The sequence below is a fragment of the Triplophysa dalaica genome, chromosome 15 (assembly GCF_015846415.1).
Source record: "Triplophysa dalaica isolate WHDGS20190420 chromosome 15, ASM1584641v1, whole genome shotgun sequence".
In the NCBI taxonomy this organism is placed as follows: domain Eukaryota; kingdom Metazoa; phylum Chordata; class Actinopteri; order Cypriniformes; family Nemacheilidae; genus Triplophysa; species Triplophysa dalaica.
In genome coordinates, this window is record NC_079556.1 from 22,447,483 (window position 1) to 22,470,911 (window position 23,429).

The 23,429-nt window shown below is 41.5% G+C and overlaps 1 protein-coding gene across 2 annotated transcripts; it reads left to right on the forward strand.

Annotated features, from left to right (window-relative positions):
- The first annotated feature begins 9,762 nt into the window (after nucleotides 1–9,762).
- Nucleotides 9,763–17,026, forward strand: LOC130437051 (protein TUNAR-like). 2 transcript variants are annotated; one of them, XR_008909130.1, is made up of 2 exons: nucleotides 9,763–10,005; nucleotides 11,983–12,934. XR_008909130.1 is itself a non-coding variant. In XM_056768161.1 (2 exons), exons 1-2 carry the CDS (start codon nucleotides 9,970–9,972, stop codon nucleotides 14,881–14,883), a joined length of 222 nt encoding a protein of 73 aa, XP_056624139.1. In that variant the 5' UTR covers nucleotides 9,763–9,969; the 3' UTR covers nucleotides 14,884–17,026. The 2 variants fall into 2 exon arrangements, 1 of the variants encoding a protein (XP_056624139.1); XM_056768161.1 differs by lacking the exon at nucleotides 11,983–12,934 and adding an exon at nucleotides 14,698–17,026.
- Nucleotides 17,027–23,429: the final 6,403 nt, after the last annotated feature.

Below are 23,429 nucleotides of genomic sequence, written 5' to 3' on the forward strand. Positions count from 1 at the left end.
GCGGTCCAGGACACAACACGGATGGGGTTGGGTCTTCCTCCCCAGTGGGGAGCGCCTGCAAGTCCACCACTTGGTCCCCTAAGGGAGAAGTGGGAACTTTGGGCACGTATCCGGGCCTGGGTCTCAAGATAACGTGAGAGTTACCAGGGCCGAATTTAAGGCAATCCGGGGACACAGAGAATGCTTGGAGGTCCCCTACCCTCTTGACGGAAGCGAGCACCAACAGGAGGGCCGTCTTACTCAGGTGAGGAAGATCGGAACCTCTGAGGGGCTCTCAAGAGGGTATGGAGCGGAGATGAGGCGGATTCCGCCCTCTCGCGCCCATTAGGAACCTGGTGACCAGGTCGAGTAACTTTCCATCAACTGAGTCGTGATGAGTAGCGATAGCGACTACATACACTTTCAGTTTGGAGGGGAGATCTTAGTCTCCAGTCTCGTGAGAAGGGGAACACAATCCTGATCAAGCACCTCAGTGGGTCTTTTCTCGTTGAGAGAGAGAGACACCAGGACGAGAAGAGGCGCCGTCTAGAGGCGTGTGACCGCCTAGTAGATGGGGCCCTAGCCTGGGTGATGGTCTCAGCCATAGAGGGGGAGTAGCCATCTCAGGATTTTCTCGTCCCGTCTAGAGACCAGACATGGGTGTTCCAGAGGTCTGATCTGGGATGCCAGAACGTGTCCTTCCCCTGAGAGAGCAGGTCCTCTGTCAGGGGAATGGTTCAGGGGGAGTCGCTGTTCAGAGCATCAACTCTGAAGCCAAGTGCGGTTAGACCAGTGTGGTGTAACCAATACACTTGGTGCTCCTCTTCCCTGACCTTGCACAGTGTTTGTGCAAGGAGGCTCCTGGGGGGGGAAGGTGTGCTTCCGCCCTTCCCGTGGTCAGCTGTGCGCCAGGGCATCCGTGCCGAGGGGGGGCCTCGGTCAGGGAGTACCAAAGCAGACAATGGGTGGTGTCCTGGGAGGCAAAGAGGTCTATCTGTGCCTGACCGAACAACACCCAAAATGAGCTGGACCGGGGGTGGAGTCGCCACTCTCCGCAAGGCGTATACTGACGAGAGAGCGTGTCGGCTGTCTGGTTCAGTTTGCCTGGGATGTGTGTGGCCCGCAGGGAGTGGATCACCTGCTAACTCCACAGGAGGAGGCGTCGGGCAAGTTGTGTTAGTTACCGTGAGCGTACACCACTCTAGGCAATTGCACAGCGCAGACGGGGGCCCGTCCAGCGCCCCGCTTCTGCGTGCCCGTTGCACACTGCACCCCACCCCTGCAGCGAGGTGTCCGTCGTCACCACGACGTGCCTCGTAACCTGCCCGAGGGGAACCCCCGCCCGGAGGAAGGTCATGGAAGACCAAGGGGTTAGGGTGCGTCGGCAGCAGGGCGTCATCACCATGCGCCTGCTGCCGGTGTGCCACGCTGTCCTCGGAACTTGACTCTGTGGCCAGTGTTGAAGTGGTCTCATGTGCATCAGCCCGAGGGGTATTACCCCCGCGGAGGATGCCATGTGTCCCAGGAGCCTCCAGTTCCAACACTGACTGGGCGCGCGCTGCGGACAGCTGCGCCGACATGGTGACAGAGTTTGGTTCCATACCGAGAAAGAGGATGCTCTGCACTGGGGAGAGTTTGCTCTTTTCTCGGTTGACCTGAAATCCCAATCGATCTAGATGCCGGAGCACCAGGTCCCTCTGTGTACAGAACAGATCTCACGAGTGTTTGCCAGTCGTCGAGATAGTTCAGGGACAGACCGAAAGGGAGGACTCTGTACTGATATGCCCACCCCTCGAACTCGAACCATGGGAACGGGGCAGTGTCGAGGGGATCGAGACATTAGAGTAAGCGTCCTTCAGGTCGATTGCCACAAACCAATCCTGACACCTGATAGATGTCAGGATGCGCCTCTGCGTGAGCATCTGAACGGCAACTCGTGAAGGTGTTTGTTCAGGGTACGCAGACCTATGACAACCCGCCGTCTTTCTAGGGAATGATGAAGTGCAGGTTGTGACCCACTGAACGTCTTGATTTTGGACGAACTCGATGCCTGTTTTGCCAGAAGTCTCTGGGAAACTGGATCGAGTAACCAAGACCGACCACCCGCATTAGCCAGCGAGACAGTGTGGGCAGCTCTTGAGCTCCCGGGGACTGTACAGGGTGACCAAGGGGGCAGTCTGCTTCATCATTTCCACGGGGGGTGGTTCGTCGGCTGGCGGAGCTAACCATCTGTCGCGGGGGGTCCCCGGAGGGAAGGATGGCTCCGCCTTTTTACCTGCCTGGCGGGACAATGGCACGCACTGTCGGTTTGAGAGTGGTGACAACTGTCGTATGTGTACGACCTCACGCCTCGCCAGGGCGTGAGGTCGGTTCGCCGAGCACAGTCCAGTGGAGTGTGGGATCGGCTGCAAGTACACCCGGGGAGACCGAAAAACTCTGTGAGTAAGTGGGCGCCAGGCCCTGAAAAGGGCCCGGCTTTGGTGACGAGGCAGGAATCGTCACGTGCCGACCAATCAGAGCCGTGGCTGTGATGGTTCGGGCCCGATGTTGTTCTCCCTGGAGTCTTCCCATCAGTGTCCCTTCTCGTGAGAAGTTTGCTGACGGGGTGGAGGTTTCCCCCTCGACCTCTGCTTCCGGGGTGCCGCCTGTGGGGGCACAGGAACCGGAATCGATGTCGAAGGGGTCCTGGGTTGCAGGGAAGCAGACGTCACGCGGGATCTCGGAGGCCTTCAGGCGGCCGAGTCGCGGTGAGAAAAATGTGGTTAATTGCCACTGTCTGCTTCACCGTCAAAAACTGCTGAGCGCAGTCCTCGACGGTCTTTACCAACAACCCACCCTGCGAGATGAGTGTATCAAGAAAGCGGACTTCCTTGGTATCACTCTTCTGCACAAGGTATAGCCGGGGGTGTCTCTCCTGGACCACTACCGTGGACATCGTCCGACCCAGGGCCCGTGCCGCCGCCTTAGTCACCCGTAGAGCGCTGTCAGCGGCGGCACGGAGATCCTGCATTATACCCAGGTCGGTCTTACCCTCGTGGGGCTCTCTCAACGCCTTGGCCTGGCGGACCTGCAGGATGGCCATGGCGAAGAGAGAGGAGGCAGCCTTGTCCGCGGCATCGCAAGCCCTCGACACCAGTGATGCCGAAGTCTTACGTGCTTTGGACCGTAGGCGTGGCCGATTCCCCCCAGGTGGTAGCCGTCCGTGGCACAGGTGCACCGCGGGCGGACGTTCCACTCGGGGGATCTCGACGCAGTCCTTGGCTGCCCCTCCATCGAGGGAAGTAAGGGAGGTGGAGCTGGTTTTCACTGGAGCGGTCCGAGAGTGGAGCGCTCCAAGTTTTACACAGCTCCTCATGCACCTCCGGAACCCCGGGTTAGCATGAATGACATTTCTGCTTCCTCCTAACTCGACCGCTGGGGGTGGAGCTCGGATTCGTCAGAGTCGGATGTCAGTCTCCCTCCGATGCTGCGAGCGACATCTCATCTACCTCACACATCGTTCCCGATGTGTGTGCGTGAGAATCCAGACGGTATGCCACCGCCGTATGGGGAACGTTCAGAAGAGCGTATCGGGGTGCGATCGGCCCGTGAGCACTTAGCTGGCGGGTTTACGTTCGCAGAGTTCCCCATATCACTAACGCTGCTAACGTGGGTGGTCATCGGGGCCGTAGCCAGAGATGTCACCGCTCGGGTAGCAGACGAAATGGTGGCTGGTTCCCGTAGGAAGACAGCCACCCGTGACCGCAACTTCTGAATGACAATCTGCCCGCAGTGCGCGCAGATGTGTCAACGAACGCTGCTTCAGTGTGCTGGACGCCCACACACCTAATGCAGCGATCGTGTCAGTCCCCTGCCGCACCCAAGAGAACAGCGGGACATGTCGTTCTCGATGTGTGTGCGTGAGAATCCGGACGGTATGCCACCGCCGGTTGGGGAACGTTCAGAAAAGCGAATCGGGGTGCGATCGGCCCGTGAGCACTTAGCTGGCGGGTTTACGTTCGCAGAGTTCCCCATATCACTAACGCTGCTAACATGGGTGGTCATCAGGGACGTAGCCACAGATGTCACAGCCCTGGTAGCAAACGAAATGGTGGCTGGTTCCCGTAGGAAGACAGCCACCCGTGACCGCAACTTCTGAATGACAATCTACCCGCAGTGCGGGCAGATGTGTCAACGAATGCTGCTTCAGTGTGCTGGACGCCCACACACCTAATGCAGCGATCGTATCCATTCCTTTCCGCACCAAAGAGAACAGCCGCGCTGGAGAATGCTCAGTCAGTCCTGAAAAGGACTTTTAGATAAATCTCACACCCTCGGAACTGCCGAGACGCCCAGGGGAAGGTCGCTGCAGGTAGGGACGATCCGCTGCTACACGTCGTAGATCCGGCAGTAGAAGAAGACGAAGAATTCATTGAATTCGTTCAGTTCGTAGTCATGAGCGAAGGCTCTGAAGAACAAAAGGTAAATGAATGCTGCACACCGGCTTCCTTTTATACCGGATATCCGGGGGCGGAGCCCGGCATGCAAATTTCATTCGCCAAATTTCCTTGGCCTTTTCTATAGTAGTCAGAGTTGATTGGTTCTCAAGGGCGAACCCCATCTGTCGTTCTCGACACAACGTCGAGAGACCGACAGAAAGGGAAATGTAGTTCAGTATATAGTACTAGTCTTTTATACTTAAAGAATACTTCAAAAGAATACTTAAAGTGGCCTTCATATTAGTATACTGCTTACCAGTGTTGTGTGTAACTAGTTATTCATACTTATTTTTTCTGTAATTTAATTTCTGTTACTTCTGATGTCATTAAACTAAATATTTGTGCAATATGTGTGTGAAATAGTGGAAATGACATAAAAATTTGAAGTTTAACTTTAAAATCTGTGCTTTAATGTATAATATCCACATGTGTATACTTTGGTGAGTTAATAATAATACTTTATGTAGTTTAATATGATTTATTTGAATGAATTAAAAGAATCGTTTCATGTCTATTCCCGAATCACTGAACTAATCTAAGGCTGATGTAGGATATAGAAAGTCATTAGTAATAAGTCTTTAAATACTTTTGGAGAGAGTCATTTGAACAGTAATCTAATTACACTATTGAATATGTGATTAGTAACTAGTAATTCATTACTTTTTCAGAGTAATTTTCCCAACACTGGTGACTCCTTAAATATACTCGAAAAAATAATGAACCTTATACTTATTCCTGTAAGTGTTCATCAGTTTCATTGTCTGTTTCCCTTCTCTAAAGAAGTAGTTAGAGATCTGACACAAAGCTGCTATCTTAACCAATCACAGTCATTCATCAGAGCGGTTCAGAAATGCTGTTTAGAATTTACCAGGTTTAAGAACTAAACTGATGTGTTGTCCTTACCACTGGTAATCTCTGGACTAAATGTTTTTCAACTCTGTGCTTCAATATCAGATTGAAAAAGAAAGATGTCTGGTAAGAAATAAATCACATTAACATATACACCTATACGTCAACCTTTTCAATATAAGTGTAAAGTGTATTCCTGACAGTGAAAGTGTCTGGGATTAAGGAACATCTCTGGCACAGTGGAGGATGCTGTGGATAAACCCAGACGGTTGTCAATACTTCACGTACAGAGAGATTGATGCGCTGAAGATAAGAGTGAAGCGTTGCCAGATCCTCTCATCACTGAGTGAGAGAGACCGTGCCTGATCTCCCGTGGATAAAACCCTCTGAATTATCCTGAATCCTGTCCACCGGCACCACATTTTTTATTTTTGTGTTTTAATTCCTGGAATCTTCATGTGTATGTGGGTTTGTGTTTCAATGAGCCGGCTGTATGACAGATTGATGTTTTATATGTTTATATATCTGCCCTCCAGCCCATTCACATTCAACATCAATCAATTCACTTTAAAGCGTATCTAAAAGTGATATCCAGCTATGAATTTTTTTTTATTTAATTTAAAATTTTACGTTTTTCTTAATATTCCTTTACACAGCCGTTAATCAAGTGAACAGTTTGACTGAAAATGAACGTGGAGCGATTTCTAATCACAACACAGCTAATCAAAGTTAAAAGCCATATGTCTTGTATTCCAAACAATTGTGTTCCTCATTAAATCATCATTTGAGTGATTGATGGGAAAACATGGCAGTGTGAATCCCTCTCTCTCTCTCCTGACATCCCGACTGATGGCCATCATGTTACTCCGATCAGACACACATGAGCTTGTCACGTTCACCACTAATAAGTATTAATGACACCAAATGACAGACGTCTTCACCATAACACATCTATAAATAATCCATAAACAAGTCTTCATTTCAGATAAATCACTCAAGTGTTAAAATCACATCTGTTGCTCTTCACCTCATGTTATTCTCAAGAACAGATGAGAGGAGATGAATGTGTTCCTACATGACATGTTATTACGAACAAGAAAGGACAACTTTACAACTTTAAACATGTTTGACTGTGAACTTTTAAAAGCGCAGCCAATAAAAATGCTAAAGCAGGAATGGCCAAAAAAAGAGAAAAAACTTAAAATAAACTAAATTAAAGATGAATTTAACTAAAAGCATGATTTATTTTAGTTCAACACATAATAATTAAATATATACAGAGATGATATTGTTTTGTAAATTATTCTGTCCATAACAATTCTGTAGTAAAACTCTTATTGTGTCTTCTATCAATCTGAATTTGAACTGAAAAAAGCAGGCTTATCAACTTTGTTACAGTCGGCATGAAATTAAAAACAATCATTCTAAATGTTTTACACAGAGGTGAAGAGTTTATCATACATGACTTATCCATGCACATCTTTTCTTTTTATTCATTTGCACTTGTAATCTTTGATCAGAAACGTTAAGCTCCTCCCCCTCTGGAAACAACTTCACTTCTGGTGTGAGTTTAATGAATAACAACATAAGTCGCTGGTTAACCACCATAATGCGATGCATCATTGTGGGAAATGAACGATGTAGCTACGACTGTCTCCCAAAACTGTAGTAACTCTGTCAGAGGTCAATTGTTTGAACCAAGTTGGTTCAGCAATCTAGTTGATTGTAATGACTAATGACGTCTACTAATAAATATATATTTAAAATAAATTGATGTCAAATTCTTGCTGTGAATAACATACATTACAGGACTACTTTTGTTATCCTATTTCTGTTATCTGTTGTTTTATTTCACGAAATTCATTTATAAGTGACCTCCTACCTCATTCCGCCCAGGGTTTCCCCAGGGTCCTAGAGCACGCAGGTCATATGCACTTTTCACACAACAGCACTTGTTTTCTTGACAAACTAAAAGATGAAAAATTCAATTTGAATATATTTCAAGTGATGGATATGGAATGCACTGCGTGTTGCTTACTTTGATCAAAAGCTTGATGCATGTGAGTCATAATAATAAGGAACTATGCTCTAGACCTGTAGTTCCAATCACGCAAATCTCATTTCAGAAGTGGTTTCATTTGGGTATACGTCGCGATACGGAAAAAAAGACAATCACTACTGATTCATGCCGGATTTAAGGGAGAAGCAAACCTCCTACAAGCAACCTGAACAGTTTTTTTTCTTTTCGTGCAAGTTCATGTGTCAAATACAGGAAATCGAATGATGCTGATACTTTTTATTCAGGGTTTTCTCTTTTTTGTAAATAAATCACAAACCCTTTTGAACCATTGACTCTTAAGACAAAGTGTTAAAGGAGTCTAAACCCACCATCAGCTATCAAAATGTGACAATATTCTCAAACATTAGGTGTCGTGTTAACTCAATAGCAATTATCATCGTTATTAATATAACAGTGTTAATAAAACAGATTCAAAATGTGTGTTTTGATGCTAAACCTACAGAACGAAAGCCTCCTCATCATCATCACGGTTTCTAACAGCCGTCTCTCTGGTTGCTTTTCACCATTAAAGCAAGGTCAGTGTTTTAGTCTTTGGCCAAGTGAAAATTCTGCTGTATGTGTTAGAACTCGAGCCCCCCGTCCCCCCCGCCCGACCCTGAGCTAATGTTTAATGTCGGTGATGCCCTTTTCAACTGGGTCAGAAACACTCGGGATGAAAGGTGTAATCGCATCGCTCCGGGCCGCTTCAAGGTCCTGTTGTCTTTATTCTGCAAACACATGCAGACTTCTAACGTGGGTCGACGCTCGCTCGGGCAGGTGAGTCCCAAAGCTCCCGGCTGCACATGAGAATTATGGGATTTATATTACGGCCGTGAAATTTGGCTGACCTGCGTTTTTGAGATCAATCGGGGGGGTGATTAGAACAGCAAAACACCGGAGGTTGGTGTCGGCCTGACGTTCCGTCTGATTAATTGTTATAAATGTACCTGTGAAAGTAAGTTCGCATGAGACGGAGTAAGCAATAAAATTATGCGTGCTCGTGATTTTGGACGGCCGAATGTTTCCTTTCCATTTCCATTTTTATTGCCGTCTGTTCCACGCCATTGCACACGCGACATGACGCAAAACCAATTTGTGTCGTTTTTTATGTTAAACTTTCCATTAACATCCCACATAACAAACGACGGTCGGTTTAAAACGCTGGACGTACATAAATCTAATTCTTTTGGGGATCGCTGAGTTTGAACTGTGAAGTTACTTCATTTGTATTAACTTTATGAAGCAGAAGCCTGTCATTGTGTTCTACGACCGGCACTGAAAACAACACATCCAATCATGTTCTCTTAAAGAAACAGTGCACACAATCTGTCTTCCTTTATCTTTCAAACCCGTACGATCCCAGAGGAAAATGTTATCGCTCAGATGACGCTTTTTCATACCTCAGGTGAAAAAATCCTGAACTCATCTGATGAGTTCTCAGTCCTGTTTCATTGTAGTTTCAAATAAACTTCAAATGAAATTGCTCTGGATGAATTAAAAAGAGAATGAAACGAGAGTGTAATAAACACGTGAAGAGTCAGGAGGTGTAAATGAATGTAGATTGTAGAGGTGAATTCATCTGGATTTGAGTAAATGTGATGAGAAATGTTTGAGTTGATATCGAGATCTTCAATAATATTGACTTTTGATTGCAGACGAGACAAATCTGAGCTCACATCATTGTTGACGTCTCTTCTCAAACTCTAGTGACACACACATTTCTGACTCTTTTCCTCCTCATGAGAAATATCAGACACACACACAACTTCAGCAAAAGTTTCCATTTTCTTTCTATTTAAACTCATTGAGATGATGCTCTGGGGTGTGGAGCGGGTTTAAGATTCTCTTATCTCTCTGAACGCTGTAGAATGATTAAAAGCCGAGAGATTGGCGACCGCCTGAGACCCTCCCCCTCATAAGTTCCGCTGTCATAAACGCTTTTTAACACGAGGCGTTCTGTAGCGGTCCTGAGGTGGTTGCCAGGCAACCTGGTCTGCATTGAAATGCAAGAGAGAGGGAATCAGGGGATGCCGCCTGCCTCAAGAGCATCGTGTCGGGCGGTACGACTCCCCCTCACAACCACCCAGAGAACACAAACGCCATCAACAACAGAGGAATTATTCTCACTTTTCTCCTCGTCTTACTCTCAGGCACATCATGTCCCAGTTTTCATTGTTTTTTTAACTACAGAGAAGATCAGCAACTCTTTGAGAACCTACACAAAGCTTGAAGAAAAAAGATCACGTCATTTTTTTATTGGATCTCTGTCTAATTAAACAAACAAAAAAAGAGACGGAAATAAAACTTGGCACGTGATCGCGCCCGCCCTCTTGCCCTCACTCTCCTGTTCTCTTCGATTTTGCGAGCAGAAGAGAAACGGAGCGTTTCGCACGAGGAACTTATGACAGCTGAACTCACACACGAGTGAGATGAACGCGGGAGGGAAAACGCCGGGAGAATCGACAAACGTCAGACGTCTGGGATGCTTGAGAGCGCTCCGTGATTCTGGAATTCCCTCTGAGCTTAAGATGACATGTGGGGACACGACTTCTCTCTCAGTTGTCAGGGATGTCTGCGTGATTCAGAAAGAAAATCATCTTCAGCATGTCCGATGTTAAGTTCATCCTGATGCTGTGCAAGGTAAGACCAATCCCATCCGAACCTGATGAACCGGACTTGCAGAAGAAACTAAATCACGGAAGAATACTGTACATACAGCAAAGAAATAGACAAATAGGAGCAAAATCAAGATTTTAAAAATGAAAAGTGATGAGATCCGTTTCTACTTCATGAAGAGTAAACTTCTAACAGATTCACACAAGATATTCTGTTTCCATTCAGACGTGATAATATTGATAACTGTAGAGACAGAAGTAAAGATTTAGCTGCTGTCAAATACAGAAATCTATTCAAAAGATGGTTTATTCTGTTAAGCATTAAACTCTCTATTTGTGTTTGTACTTTTATCAAATTAACTGCAGAAATGATTTCTTCATTACACTGCAAAAATAAAATTCTTACTCAGTCTTTTGTCTTGTTCTCCAGTACAAGCATCTAAACATACTTATACCGTTAACTTGTTCCAAATGTGTATGAATGTCTTTGCTGTGATCAACACAGAGAAGATATTTGCAAGAATGCTCATAATCAGAAAGATTTGACTCCCATGGTAGAAAAAAACGTATTAAAAATGTCTTTGTTCTGTTAAACACACAAGAAGATATTTTGAAGAATGTAGGACAGTCAAAGGGGGGAAAAATCTGTCTGGTTATGGCATTCTTCCAAATATCTTTCTCTGTGTTCATCAGAACAAAGTCATTTATACAGGAATGAAATAACATGAGGGTGAGAAAAATAATGACAGAATACTTCTATTATGGGTGAACTATCTCTTTCAGCTGTACCAAATCTGTATAAATCTCTCTGTTCTGGAGAAGACAAGAAATATATTTGGAAAAGTGTTCGCAACTGACAGTTCTGGAACACCCATTGACTCCCATATTAAAAAAAAATCTTTCATAAATGTCTTTGTTCTGTTGAACACAGAAAAATATATTTTGAAGAATGTAGGACATTTCATTGTATTTTTTCCTACTATGGGAGTCAATGGGGTCCAGGAACTGTTTGGTTATGAGCATTCTTCCAAATATCTTTCTCTGTGTTCATCAGAACAAAGACATGTATACACATTTGGAACAACTTGAAAGGTGAGGAAATGATGACAGAACATTCATTTTTGGGTGAACTATCACTTTAAGTGTTGTTTTCTAGAAATTACTCAAAATGAAGTGAAAAGTTTATCTACCAATGCACTTAACAAGATGTAATATATGTCGTTCCATGCGTCTGAATTGAAGAATATATATTAGAAAATAAGAGAAAATTACTGAGAAGAAATAAATTGTGTCAGATATATAGAGTACAGATCGTCATGATGGTTTGATATCGATGAACAGAGGCGCTTGAACTGTGGGTTTATTTTTTAATTTAACATGTGTTTACTCAAGAGTGATCTGTTTGTGTGTGTATTTGAACTCCCTTTTAAAACAACACCTAAAGTAACAGCGGCTGTCAGAGCACATTAACATCTTCAGACATTTTCTCCGCCTGGAAAAATTCAAGTGGAAGGGATTTACTATTCACCAATGTTCTCTGTGCCCAAAGCTCAAGTCAGGTGTGACGTTTCCACAGCGACGGCTTTAACATTCTTAATAAAAAAATAATTCTGATTGGTTGACACTCAGAAAATGTATTGTACGTTTAGCACAATTACTCCGTTTCGCTTAATTATTTATATCTACACTGTAAAAACAATGTTGGTTCAACTTATACAAATAAATTACCTGGTTCCCTTAACATTTAGAGTTAATTCAACTTAGAAATATTAGTCAACTCAACGAGTTTAAGCAACACACATCGAAATTCATTAAGTTCGCTAATATTTCTAAGTTGAATTAACTTAAAATTTTAAGGCAACCATTTTTAAGATGAAGCAACAAAAATTAATATTTTTCACTGCACTAACATTCAAAAGTTTTCTAATAAGAGTAGTATATATTTGAGTCTTTTCAGACATCTGAAAATAACCCACATCACCTTTAATACCCACCCTGACAGCCGGCTGTTCATTCTGAAGTCCCATTCGAGGGATTTACTTGACTTCCTCATGGTTCAGTGTTGATGAACGGATGTCCTAGAGTTTGGCCGGCTCACGGTGGACTCGTCCCAACAGGCCTGCTGGAAATCCTCCAGTCCCCGTCTGATCCGAGAGCAGCTGCTGAGTCCAGTGAAGCAGCTTCCAACATCTCGTTCTGGCGTGTGCGACACTGGGAAGCGTGGGTTCTATCACAGCTCAGCAGTTGTCCACACGCATGAGTGCACATCCAGTGGAAGACCGGAGGGTTCAGTTTCAGGAAAGTCCTGTTTATAACACTCACACAGATCACCTTCCACAGAACACAGAAGAATGAAAGGTTTTATGCAAAAACGATGCTATGTCACTTTTAAACCGTAATGAACCATTATTCATTCCTTTTTAAATGTCATGCTAATGTCTACAGCTATGTTGATGGAGAGAGAGCCAAGTTGGGTTGACAACAAAACTAGCTCAATGACTCCATCTCTAATCCCACATCTTCGATCTGCCGCTACTATAAATATAATGCATATTTTACACACCATATTTTATGCATTACACACAACGGTATAGTACTTTCATCATAAACACAATCTGTTCAGAACAACATCATATTTTTACCTTAAAAGAACGACGAGCTGAACAAAATCCTTCTGCCTTTGACCTACAGAATAAAATCAACACTAGACAGCAGTTGTAAAGGAGCCCATTTCCACAGACACCTAATTAAAAGTGAAGATTAAATAAGATTGTTACGATGATTTTGGAGTTTCACACTTGTGCTTTGATTCACATGGTCCAGGTTCACTCAGAACTCATGAAGAGCTCATAGGTTCCATGGAATCAAAGGTTCTTTCTGCAACTGTTATTGACATGTTCTCATTTTGTGACAACTTATTTACATTATGTGATGTTTTTCTTGACATTGTGCACATTTTGGGACAAGGGGTTTTTGATAACACAAAACGTATATGTATAATACATTATAAAATAAAGAGTTATTAATTACTTGTAATGCACGTTATATTGCATTGTTTTGTCTTATGAATGATTGTAACTATCAATTCATTTTTACACTTTGCAACTTTAATTTTGTCTAGAATTCATTCAAAGCAACATTTCATTTATTAAAACCCAATTATAATGCACCATGCCCTTTAATGAACCCTTATAATGCATTATACAAAAAGTCAAGTGTTACAGGGTTTTTCAACATAGTCAAATAGAATGCTTGTTCTCTCAAAACGGCCCAGAATACAGATAGAAGCTTAACATTCAAAGACATCAAAGTTTTTGAACCAGAAATTGCTGTGGTTTTAGGATTTTATCTTGTGACATCACTTGGTTGTTTTTGATTTTGATGTCTTTTTTACATGGTCTGTGTTGCATTAATATTTTAGCTGAACTGAACCAGAGTTTAATTGTAAGCGAGCTGAGAATCATCACGACAAACAGAGCAATTGGATCAGAGGATTTAATGGCCCTGGACCCCTCATACGCCTTAAGGGACCCCTCAAAAGGTCTAAAATGAAAAGTAAAATGAAGACATATTCAGACAGAGCACTGGCAGCGGGCGGATCATCTCATATTGAAATTGTTTATCTTAAAACTCAACAATTACTATAATTTTGATATGCAACAGTGCTGCATTACAAGAATATAAAGAACAAGAATATAAACAGGAAAGAAAAATCTAGTAAGATTCTCATACATTTAAAAAAGCGTGTTATTCTTACTGCTATCAATAAGTTTAAAAGATTTTACATTTAGCTAAAGCTCAGCAAGAAAGACATCAAACCTAGGCAAAGTCTTAAGGAATTAGTTTTTGTGAATTAAAAATGTGCAATGCAAAACAGCAAAATAAAAAAATAGATTGATAGCATGGTCACTGCAAATTCTCTTTTCATGGATTATTAATGCTTTTTAAGGACAGTAATGTGTGTAATGTGGTTAAATTACTGTGATCCAAACAATCATGTGATTTATGCTTGTACTGCCAGAGCTGTCTATTTTTTTTTTAAGGGCTGGTTTGGGGACCCCCAAAAGCTTTGACACAATTCTTCCACTGCCTGTAACAGAAAACACAGGACACTTAGAGAGTCATTAACTGTTGAAAACATCAGTGAGAAACAGACCAATACACTGAACATTCAGCACAAACATAAAGGACTGTCAGCAGATACAAAGACACATTCAGCAGACTGATCGCGTCTCTAAATCTCTTCTTCTCTTGTCCACGAAACACATGATAAAACCCAACCTTTCTATAGTGTTTCCAGATCTTCAGCAGTCACTATGTTTTATTCAGGGAACTACAGTATAGGAACAAATGTATTTTTGATGACAAATCTCTTTCATGGCCCTTAATAAATCATAACTGAAGGAAAACTGAGCGAGCAATAAGATAGAGACGGGCATTTGTTTACAGGGTGCGTGACTGCTGATGTTGATTTTGTTGTTTTTTCACAGTACACTGGTAATACTACAGTATTCATAAGTGTGTATTGATGTGCAGTATATTATACAGTATCTTACACGAAAGATGAAAATAACACCTTAGAAAAACATGTTTGGATCATTAATGTGTGAAGGGATGTTAATCTTTGTATTTCTTAATTTGTGGTATTTTAAAACGCAAAATTTACCGAACTGTTTTAGCTATGAAACTGATGATCACCTTGTGAATGTTTTTTCAGACTTGTGTGAAAGGAAAACCGCAGACTTCTCCGAAGAAAATGGTAAACAGTGCTGTGAGTGAGGAGGAAACGAGAATTCAAGACAAGGAAAGTAAAGAGGAATCCATTCTGGCCATGCTGGGGATTATCGGGACTATCCTCAATCTAATCGTCATCATCTTTGTGTACATCTACACAACCCTGTAACAGTCACAAAACAAACACTAAGAAATCTCTGAACTTGGCTATGACTGGCTGAGAGATTTCAGGATGGACAAACCGGGCCAGTGCAGCGGGAGAGCACAGAGACGAATGTGCGTTCACTCAACGATCCGGACGCTGCTGGAAACACAGAGGATGCTCATAAACTGTACAGATGCATGATCTACACACACAGGATCAGGAGGGCTCCTCTATGCATGATGCAGATCTTGAAGAGCCCACCTCTCTTACAGACTCTACAAGAGATCTTCCCACAACTAGTTTTGCACCCGTCAGAATTTCAAATGCACACCTCTCTTTTCCTCACTATAGACCTGAGTATCAATTCAGACCTTGATAGATATTACTCATTAATGAGACCCAAATTCTGTCATTATTTATTCCCAAAAATCTGTTTCTCACTCCTTCTTCAGTGAAAAACATAAGAAGATATTTTGAGAAATGTCTCAGTGTATTCATCCAATGGAAGTCGATGAGGTTCAATGTTGTCTAATGGGCTAGTTGCACAAGATGGCGCCAGTGAGCTTTTGCGACCCAGAGTCGGCAGACTATAACACTCGAGTTGTTTTCAGCAATGTAAAGAGGATCTCTCATATCGCTAATATATTAGTTTAACTTTATTTTTTATCTTAAAAACACCCATAAATCCTCCTTCTCCCATACAGTGTTATACAACCGGAAATTACTTCCCAAAAGCTCACAAGCGCCAACTGACCAAAGCATACAAATGTGAGAATTACACATTAAAACACAGATTTTTAATTAGAGTTAGACTTTAAAATTTTATGTCAGTTCCACTATTGAATATATGACATAGTATTTAGTTTAGTTACGTCAGAAGTTACTGTAATTTAATTACAGACGAACCAAGAGTAATCCCTTACTTTACTTTTCAAGGGAAAGTAACTAAATTACAGTAACAAATTACTTAAGCCTGAAATACACTACCAGACTTCTATGCAGATGTTTGACCAGATTTCCAGTCTGAGTTTGGGCAGTTGGCAGAATCTTATTTCTCATAAAGTCGTTTTCAGTTCATGATGGTATGGACTTGATTTTTTATTTGTAGACTCCAGTCGTAGGATATCAAAACATGTTTGATATTTTGCGCCGATTTTACAACACATACGACATGTATCTACACAGTTCCACTTTTAAACATGCATCAGAGATGTCTCTCTGTATGTGCGGCGTGAGAAATCACAGGATGCCAGCGGTAACTTCCACGTGTTGGTAGATTTTACCAAAAAAAGCAACAGAAAATAAAAACCTTGTATAAAAAGAAAAAAAATAGATTTTAAAAGTCTTGTAGTGTATTCCAGCCATGAGTAATAGTTACACCCAACATTGTTTGAGAAGTGCATTCATCATTTATATTGTTTGTGTGTCATTCTGTGTTATGTTGTAAAACTGAGTAGATGTGAGATTTAGAACAAGTTTCAAGTGTTTATTTGTGAAATATATTTACCTTCTATATATATAACGTTTGTTTAGCATTTATTGATTGTGCATCTTAAAGTTTCCGACTGAGGAGATGAAAGTTTTTCTAGCCGTTAAAGTTCTATGTGTCAAATATACTTCTTAACGTTTTCACTCAGAGCTGTTAGAAAACAGACTGACACCGTTGATGTTTAGCATACAAACAAGCTGCATTTCCTTAAGAGACGTCGATACATTTTGCTACATTGAAAGTAAACACAATGTCCACAAAACAACGTAATGGGTTTCAACGATTTGTACTTTTGTTATTTTCCTAAAGTCACCTGTACTAATGTTGATAAAAGCACAAGAGCTGCAAGGATGTTTGCAGAAGAAATGAATGTACATCATGTCAACAGATCAATGACATCCAGCAGTCAATGCACAAAGTGCCTGTTTTCTGCTTAATAATCTTACGCTACATGAAATCAAACTGTTTCTCTGTTTTATTTGTTTCTCTGTTGCAGTTTATGCATTGATTTCTGAACATCATGAGATGAGAATGTATTTTAATAAGTTATGGACATTTCATGTCTTTCTGTTGAACAGATTCACTTAAACTGCTCGAGGGAATCATGTCAAATCCTATTATTGACTTTCATTCAGGTTTTACATGTATTTCTCTTTTCTTTCTGGACAGAATGATGAACATCACATGAATCCTCCTTTGAACTAAAACTCTTCTTTTATGTCTTTGATCATGTAATATTGGTACTGAAAACTTGATACTTACTGACAACTAAAACTACGTTTTTGGTCAAAAAGTTCTGACGTGCTAACTTCTTTTTCATGTTGGATGACCTTTGAGGAAAAAGCTTTTCATGTGCACACCACAAACCAGCTTTGTACATTCACACCAATGCAACTATGAAGTTTGAACAACTGTTCTTTCAAATTTAACTACAACAATACAGATTAACCAAACGGTTAGGATGACCTTCACAGTAAACAAATCCATCCACACAACTCCATGACAGTCTCGTAGCCAAAATACACTCATGACAGGGGGAGGATAGCCGCTGAGCAAGTGAGCACTGTTGCCTAGCAACAAGTAGTTTAGTAAGCAGTTTCCAAAAATGTAGGCCATGTCATTTTCCTACCAGGGAACCAACTTTCCTCACAGACACAAATGTTCATTATTTCTATAAAACTATGAGTGACCCACATACATCCCTGGACGATATAAAACAGATTTGACCGTCACATGTAAAACTGGATATAAAGAACAGATGGCAAATAATAGAAGTAAAATAGAATAAAAAGTCCCAGTGAAATAAAAAATAACAGTTTTTCCTATTTTTGTTTATGAAATAATGCAGCGTTTATTGTAAATAGTTTATCAATGTGGCTCGTTCTCTTTTAAAAATGTGTGTGCCCTCATAATCTTGAGTTAAAATCTTTCAATGCACTTCCTGTAATGATTATACATCTTAAACGACGTACGTTAGATGGCTTGGGGGCATCCGTTAACTCCTCCCCTTCAACTGTCAGTCTGTCAAATGCAATGGCTGTTTTTACACATCCAATCAAATCGCAGAGAAAGATGAAAAGCCACGCCCACTCTTTTTCTCCTTTGAAATATCACTTTTCAAAACACTGAAGTACCAAACGATAGCAACGTTCTGTTCACAGGGACTTTAATCCTTCATTGTAGGCATTTGGTTGTGTTCCTGTCAAAATCATTTTGGGATTTAAAGTGAACTGGAATAAAATCCTTCTAGGAGAAAGAAGCCAAAAACAGCTTAAGTCTTCCAGTGTGAATATGTGAAATGATTCAGTCAAGCGATGATTCACAGCTGCAGAAACTCAAATGAGCCCACGGGCCTTTCCTCATCTTTTCTTTTACCTTCATTCAATCACAAGATGTCTCACACATAAAATACCTTCATCATGAACAAACTACAGGGGATTTATTAAGAAATGAATTATTATTACCATCTGAGACTCATGATGAAAAACCATCTTGAAGTCTCTCAAGAAATTACATTCGTTTGCAAAAACTTGATTCACTTTACGTCACAAGGGTATTTCAATTGAGCTTTTGTCCGTTCTTATTTTGTTTCATGGTAAACATGACCACCGTCATCATAAACATAAACAAGAAATTACTGAAACCAAACATCAGGTGTGATTGGAAGACGGTTTGGTCCCATCTAGCCAATCAGAAAAGTCCAAAATCAAGGTGTGTTTTTGTGCTTTTGTTCTGAAGTACCAGCGGGTGAAGACCGCATAACAAAGAAAAATGTCATAAGAAATCTAAATTATGAGTGAAAAGCTTTTCTGCACGGAGCTTTCTGTCATTTTGTAAATCTCGGTACTGTAGTGAAACTCATCTCATCTCTTTACAAACGGGCCGGTTGTGTCACACCTGTGAGGTGATGGAGGCGCTGGGGTCATCAGAAGGACATTACAGATCCTCCTGTGCTTCTGTCTGGCCGAGTTAGACGAGTGAAGAGGTTTTGCGGAGAGCCGCGTGTCCCACATAAATTTCATGGACACTGCACACATTTCGTCCCTCGCAAAACCTCTTCAAGCACTGAACACAAATCCTGATCTGTACCAGAGATGCTGATACCCATGACAAATCCCAAATCCAAGTGACAAAAGAGGATCACTGACATCTGAATAATAAGCAAGAAAATTTAAAAGTTAGAGAGAAAAGTCTGGGAAGAGTACCAACATTACAGCTTCAGAAGATCTTGTGATCTGTGTTAATATGACATGGGTCATTGACATTCCGCTTTAAATTTGACAAAGGACACTTTCTTGCATCTAAAATCATGATGTAAATTTAAATATAAGAATATAACATGCGTCCAATCATAAGACACTAAGATCTTAAGTTAACTTAAGGTAAGACTTAACTTAAGTTAAGTCTGATGGACTTGATGAGCTCCTGCAGGCAGTTATGAAAGTGTTGTCATAATCTAACTGGAGCTCATTTGTTGGGCTTGAATCACTGACAAACATCAATAATAGATGAAGACACTTTTTTCTCCATCGTTTTTACTTCCGTATTTTGAAGCATTTCCAAGTGAAATGGAATTTCTTTCTAATGAGAAAAATAGTGGGCGTGGCGTTCATCTTTCTCTGCGATTTGATTGGATGTAGTTTGAAGTTGAAGGGGAGGAGTTAACTGATGCTCCCCCCAAGCTGTCTAACATACGTCATTAAAGATGGATAGTCATTACAGGAAGGAAGTTCATTTTCAGATTTCAACTAAAGATTAAGAGGGCACACAAACTATTTACAATAAACACTGCAATATTTAAAGAAAATAAATGACAACTTAACTGGGACATTAAACTAATATACATCTGTATTAAAATAAACGCCGCTCAAGAACTTAATGTCATTTAAAAAAATATGAACAGTACTCTAATTAATCACAAAAAATATTGATGTATACAACAATAAAATATGTGTATATCACATTACTTAACTTCCGTCCAGTTTGCGTTCTGTGTGACGTTCTGACGTCATCAAGAATACAAAGCGGCTTGATAAAAGTCATGAATAAAAAACGAGTGAATAAAATCCCCTTCTCATGGTTCTCTTCAAAACTGAAAATACTAATTCACACACTGACTGACTGTACAGGACAATGTCAGATTCCCCCCTCATATATAACAGCATGTAGATGAAACAGAACATCTTCATTCTGGTGGAAATCTGTTATTCTTGTTATTCTTTCATAGTCAACAAAACATGCAAACCTCAATTTTGACATTGTTTGGCCCTAAATGCGTGAAGAAGAAATCTTATGTAACGTGTACAGTCACCTTTATAAGAATAAACACGATTAACTCAAGTCACACTGTACTGAGGTCAACAGAGACCGAACAAAGACTCATATTGAACAGATGCTGCTCGTACCTTCGACAAAGAGACGAGGACACGAGGGTCACAAAAGAGTCACAAGAGGGTCACAAGAGAGTCACAAGAGGGTCACAAAAGAGTCACAAGAGGGTCACAAGAGGATCACAAGAGAGTCACAAGAGGGTCACAAGAGAGTCACAAGAGTGTCACAAGAGGATCACAAGAGGGTCACAAGAGGGTCACAAGAGAGTCACAAGAGGGTCACAAAAGAGTCACAAGAGGGTCACAAGAGAGTCACAAGAGAGTCACAAGAGAGTCACAAGAGAGTCACAAGAGGGTCACAAGAGGGTCACAAGAGAGTCACAAGAGGGTCACAAGAGGGTCACAAGAGGGTCACAAGAGAGTCACAAGAGAGTCACAAGAGTGTCACAAGAGGATCACAAGAGGGTCACAAGAGAGTCACAAGAGAGTCACAAGAGGGTCACAAGAGAGTCACAAGAGAGTCACAAGAGGGTCACAAGAGAGTCACAAGAGAGTCACAAGAGGATCACAAGAGGGTCACAAGAGAGTCACAAGAGGATCACAAGAGTGTCACAAGAGGGTCACAAGAGGATCACAAGAGGGTCACAAGAGGGTCACAAGAGGATCACAAGAGGGTCACAAGAGAGTCACAAGAGGGTCACAAGAGAGTCACAAGAGGGTCACAAGAGGGTCACAGTTGTTGTGGTCGTGGATTCAAACAAGTGTCTTATATCACAGCGCCCCCTGCTGGAGACACTCAGTGAACACTTGAATATATTTGAGCAAATATATAAGAAATTTGAAGAATGAATCTTTGAAATGGCCTTTTGATTTTAAATGGTCTCGTCATTTGATGCATATGTGCACTTAAAATTATCGGGTAACGTTTAATAAATTCAAAGTAGGCCACGTGTGTGTAGCAATGTAAGACAACCACTTTTTCGCTTGTATTTCACACATAATGTATACATTTACATGTATTGCATTCGAGCTTAAATTTGAATCTTAAAATGACCTGAGATTCATTACGTGTGTTCGTCATGTCAGATTTAGAAGGAAATCCGTTGTGAAGCGTGTCGACATAAATAAACCTCATCTGACCTCTAGTGGCGAATCACAGTATCGCTCTTTCATCTCCTCCACAGCTCAGATTTAATGTTAACTATAAACTTTATGCGTGTCCCCTAAAGTACAAAAAAGTTCAACTGATGCCATAAACCTATGTTACACAAATGCAAATAACTAAAAACACTGATGGTTTTGAAAGATTTAGAAGAATTTAATGTAAAACAATTGAGACGGCTGAATGAGTTTGTAGTGGACTGTTGAGGATTTGAGATAAGTTTACTTCATGTTTCCTGTAACTACAAGCATTGTGTTTGGAAGTTCTCAGTAGTTTCGCTTTTCCGTGGGTCTGCTGTAAACTGGCAGAAGTGATGTGATAGTCATCTGTCCACATGCTTTATTCACCAGGGCAACAATCAGAACAGAAGGTTAACAGTGGGCTCTCACACACACACACACACCTACACACACACACACACACACCTACACACACACACACACACACACACACGCACACACACGTACTCACACACACACACACGTACGCACACACACCGCTCGTGCCCCATAATGACACTTGCTGTATTAAACATGAAGACGTCGCATGCCACCCATCCCAGACTGTCCTTTATTTGATGATGCAAGATGCATAGCCGAAAGATTCTTTTGATGAATAAATGTGCAAGTGTTGTAGAATACATTTGCATCTAAATGAGAGCCAGCTCAGAATCAGACATTCATAAATGTCTCTCTAAACACTCGATTTGACCCAAGAGCAAACAGACAAAAGGAAAGGAATGAAAATGAACCTGAAAATGAATTAGCTTTGATGTATTCGTGATCATTTTAAAATTATACTAAATATTACATTATAAGTCACGTTTGCTAATGTGAGCAACGCTACCCTGTTTAAAAATACTGCATCTGGGGGTTAGGTAGGTTTTGAAGCATGGTATCTGGTTTATGCTGGTTTAAGATGGTCATGTGCTGGTTTTTAAATGGACCTGAGCTGGTTTAAGATGGTCTTGTGCTGGTTTAAACTGATCATGTGCTGGTTTAAATGGACCTGAAATGGTTTAAGATGGTATTGTGCTGGTTTAAACTGATCATGTGCTGGTTTAAATGGACCTGAAATGGTTTAAGATGGTATTGTGCTGGTTTAAACTGATCATGTGCTGGTTTAAATGGACCTGAAATGGTTTAAGATGGTATTGTGCTGGTTTAAAATGGACCTGAGCTGGTTTCAAATGGTCATGCACAGGTTAAAGCTGGTCCTAAGAGGGTGTAAGATGGTCATGTGCTGGTTTAAGACGGTCCTAAGGTGATTTTAGATGGTCATGTGCTGGTTTATGCTGGTCATGTGCTGGTTTTGGACCATCTTAAACCAGCACATGACCAGCTCATGAACATCTTAAACCAGTACAAACCGGCTACCATGCTTCAAAAACTACCTAACACGCTTATGCTGTTTTTTTCAACAGGGTTTAAGTTTTGCTTGTAGTGGTTCGGCGTTTAGTTAGTCACTAACTCCTCACATCCTGACCTCGTGAGACCATTCATGTTTTATGCTTTGTACATCAATAAATCATGCGTTGATTCTTTTTCTTTTACAAATGAAATAAAATTCAGCATCCACAAGAGAACTTGAGTCACTTAAAAACCATCAGTTACACATCCGGACAAACATTATTTTATACGTATTAAACAACATTATTTCATTTAGAAACATTTACACTAACAATATATCACAAATATTCTTATAAATTATTAAAATATTATTAAAAACACTGGAATATACAGTAACCTCGATGTTTGGAGTGTAAAGGTGTAAGCTGTGAAACTGCACCTGTGAGTTCACATTTAAATCAAGGTTACTCACATTGAGTTCTGTATGTTACTTCTGTCATTTCACATCACAGAAAACTGAACGTGGAGTTGTAAACGCCACCAAAACATGTTCCCTTTTGTAGGCGTAAGCACTGCGAAGTCAGATTCAGCCGCAAACGCTGAATGTGATGTGAAAGGTGGGTCACGTCCGACTGTGCTCACCCGGTGAGGATGTCATGTGTCCGGCACTCATGAGACTCCAGGCAGACCGAACATGAATAAAACACAACAATAGCCTCAAGAGATGAAGGGCCAAGTGT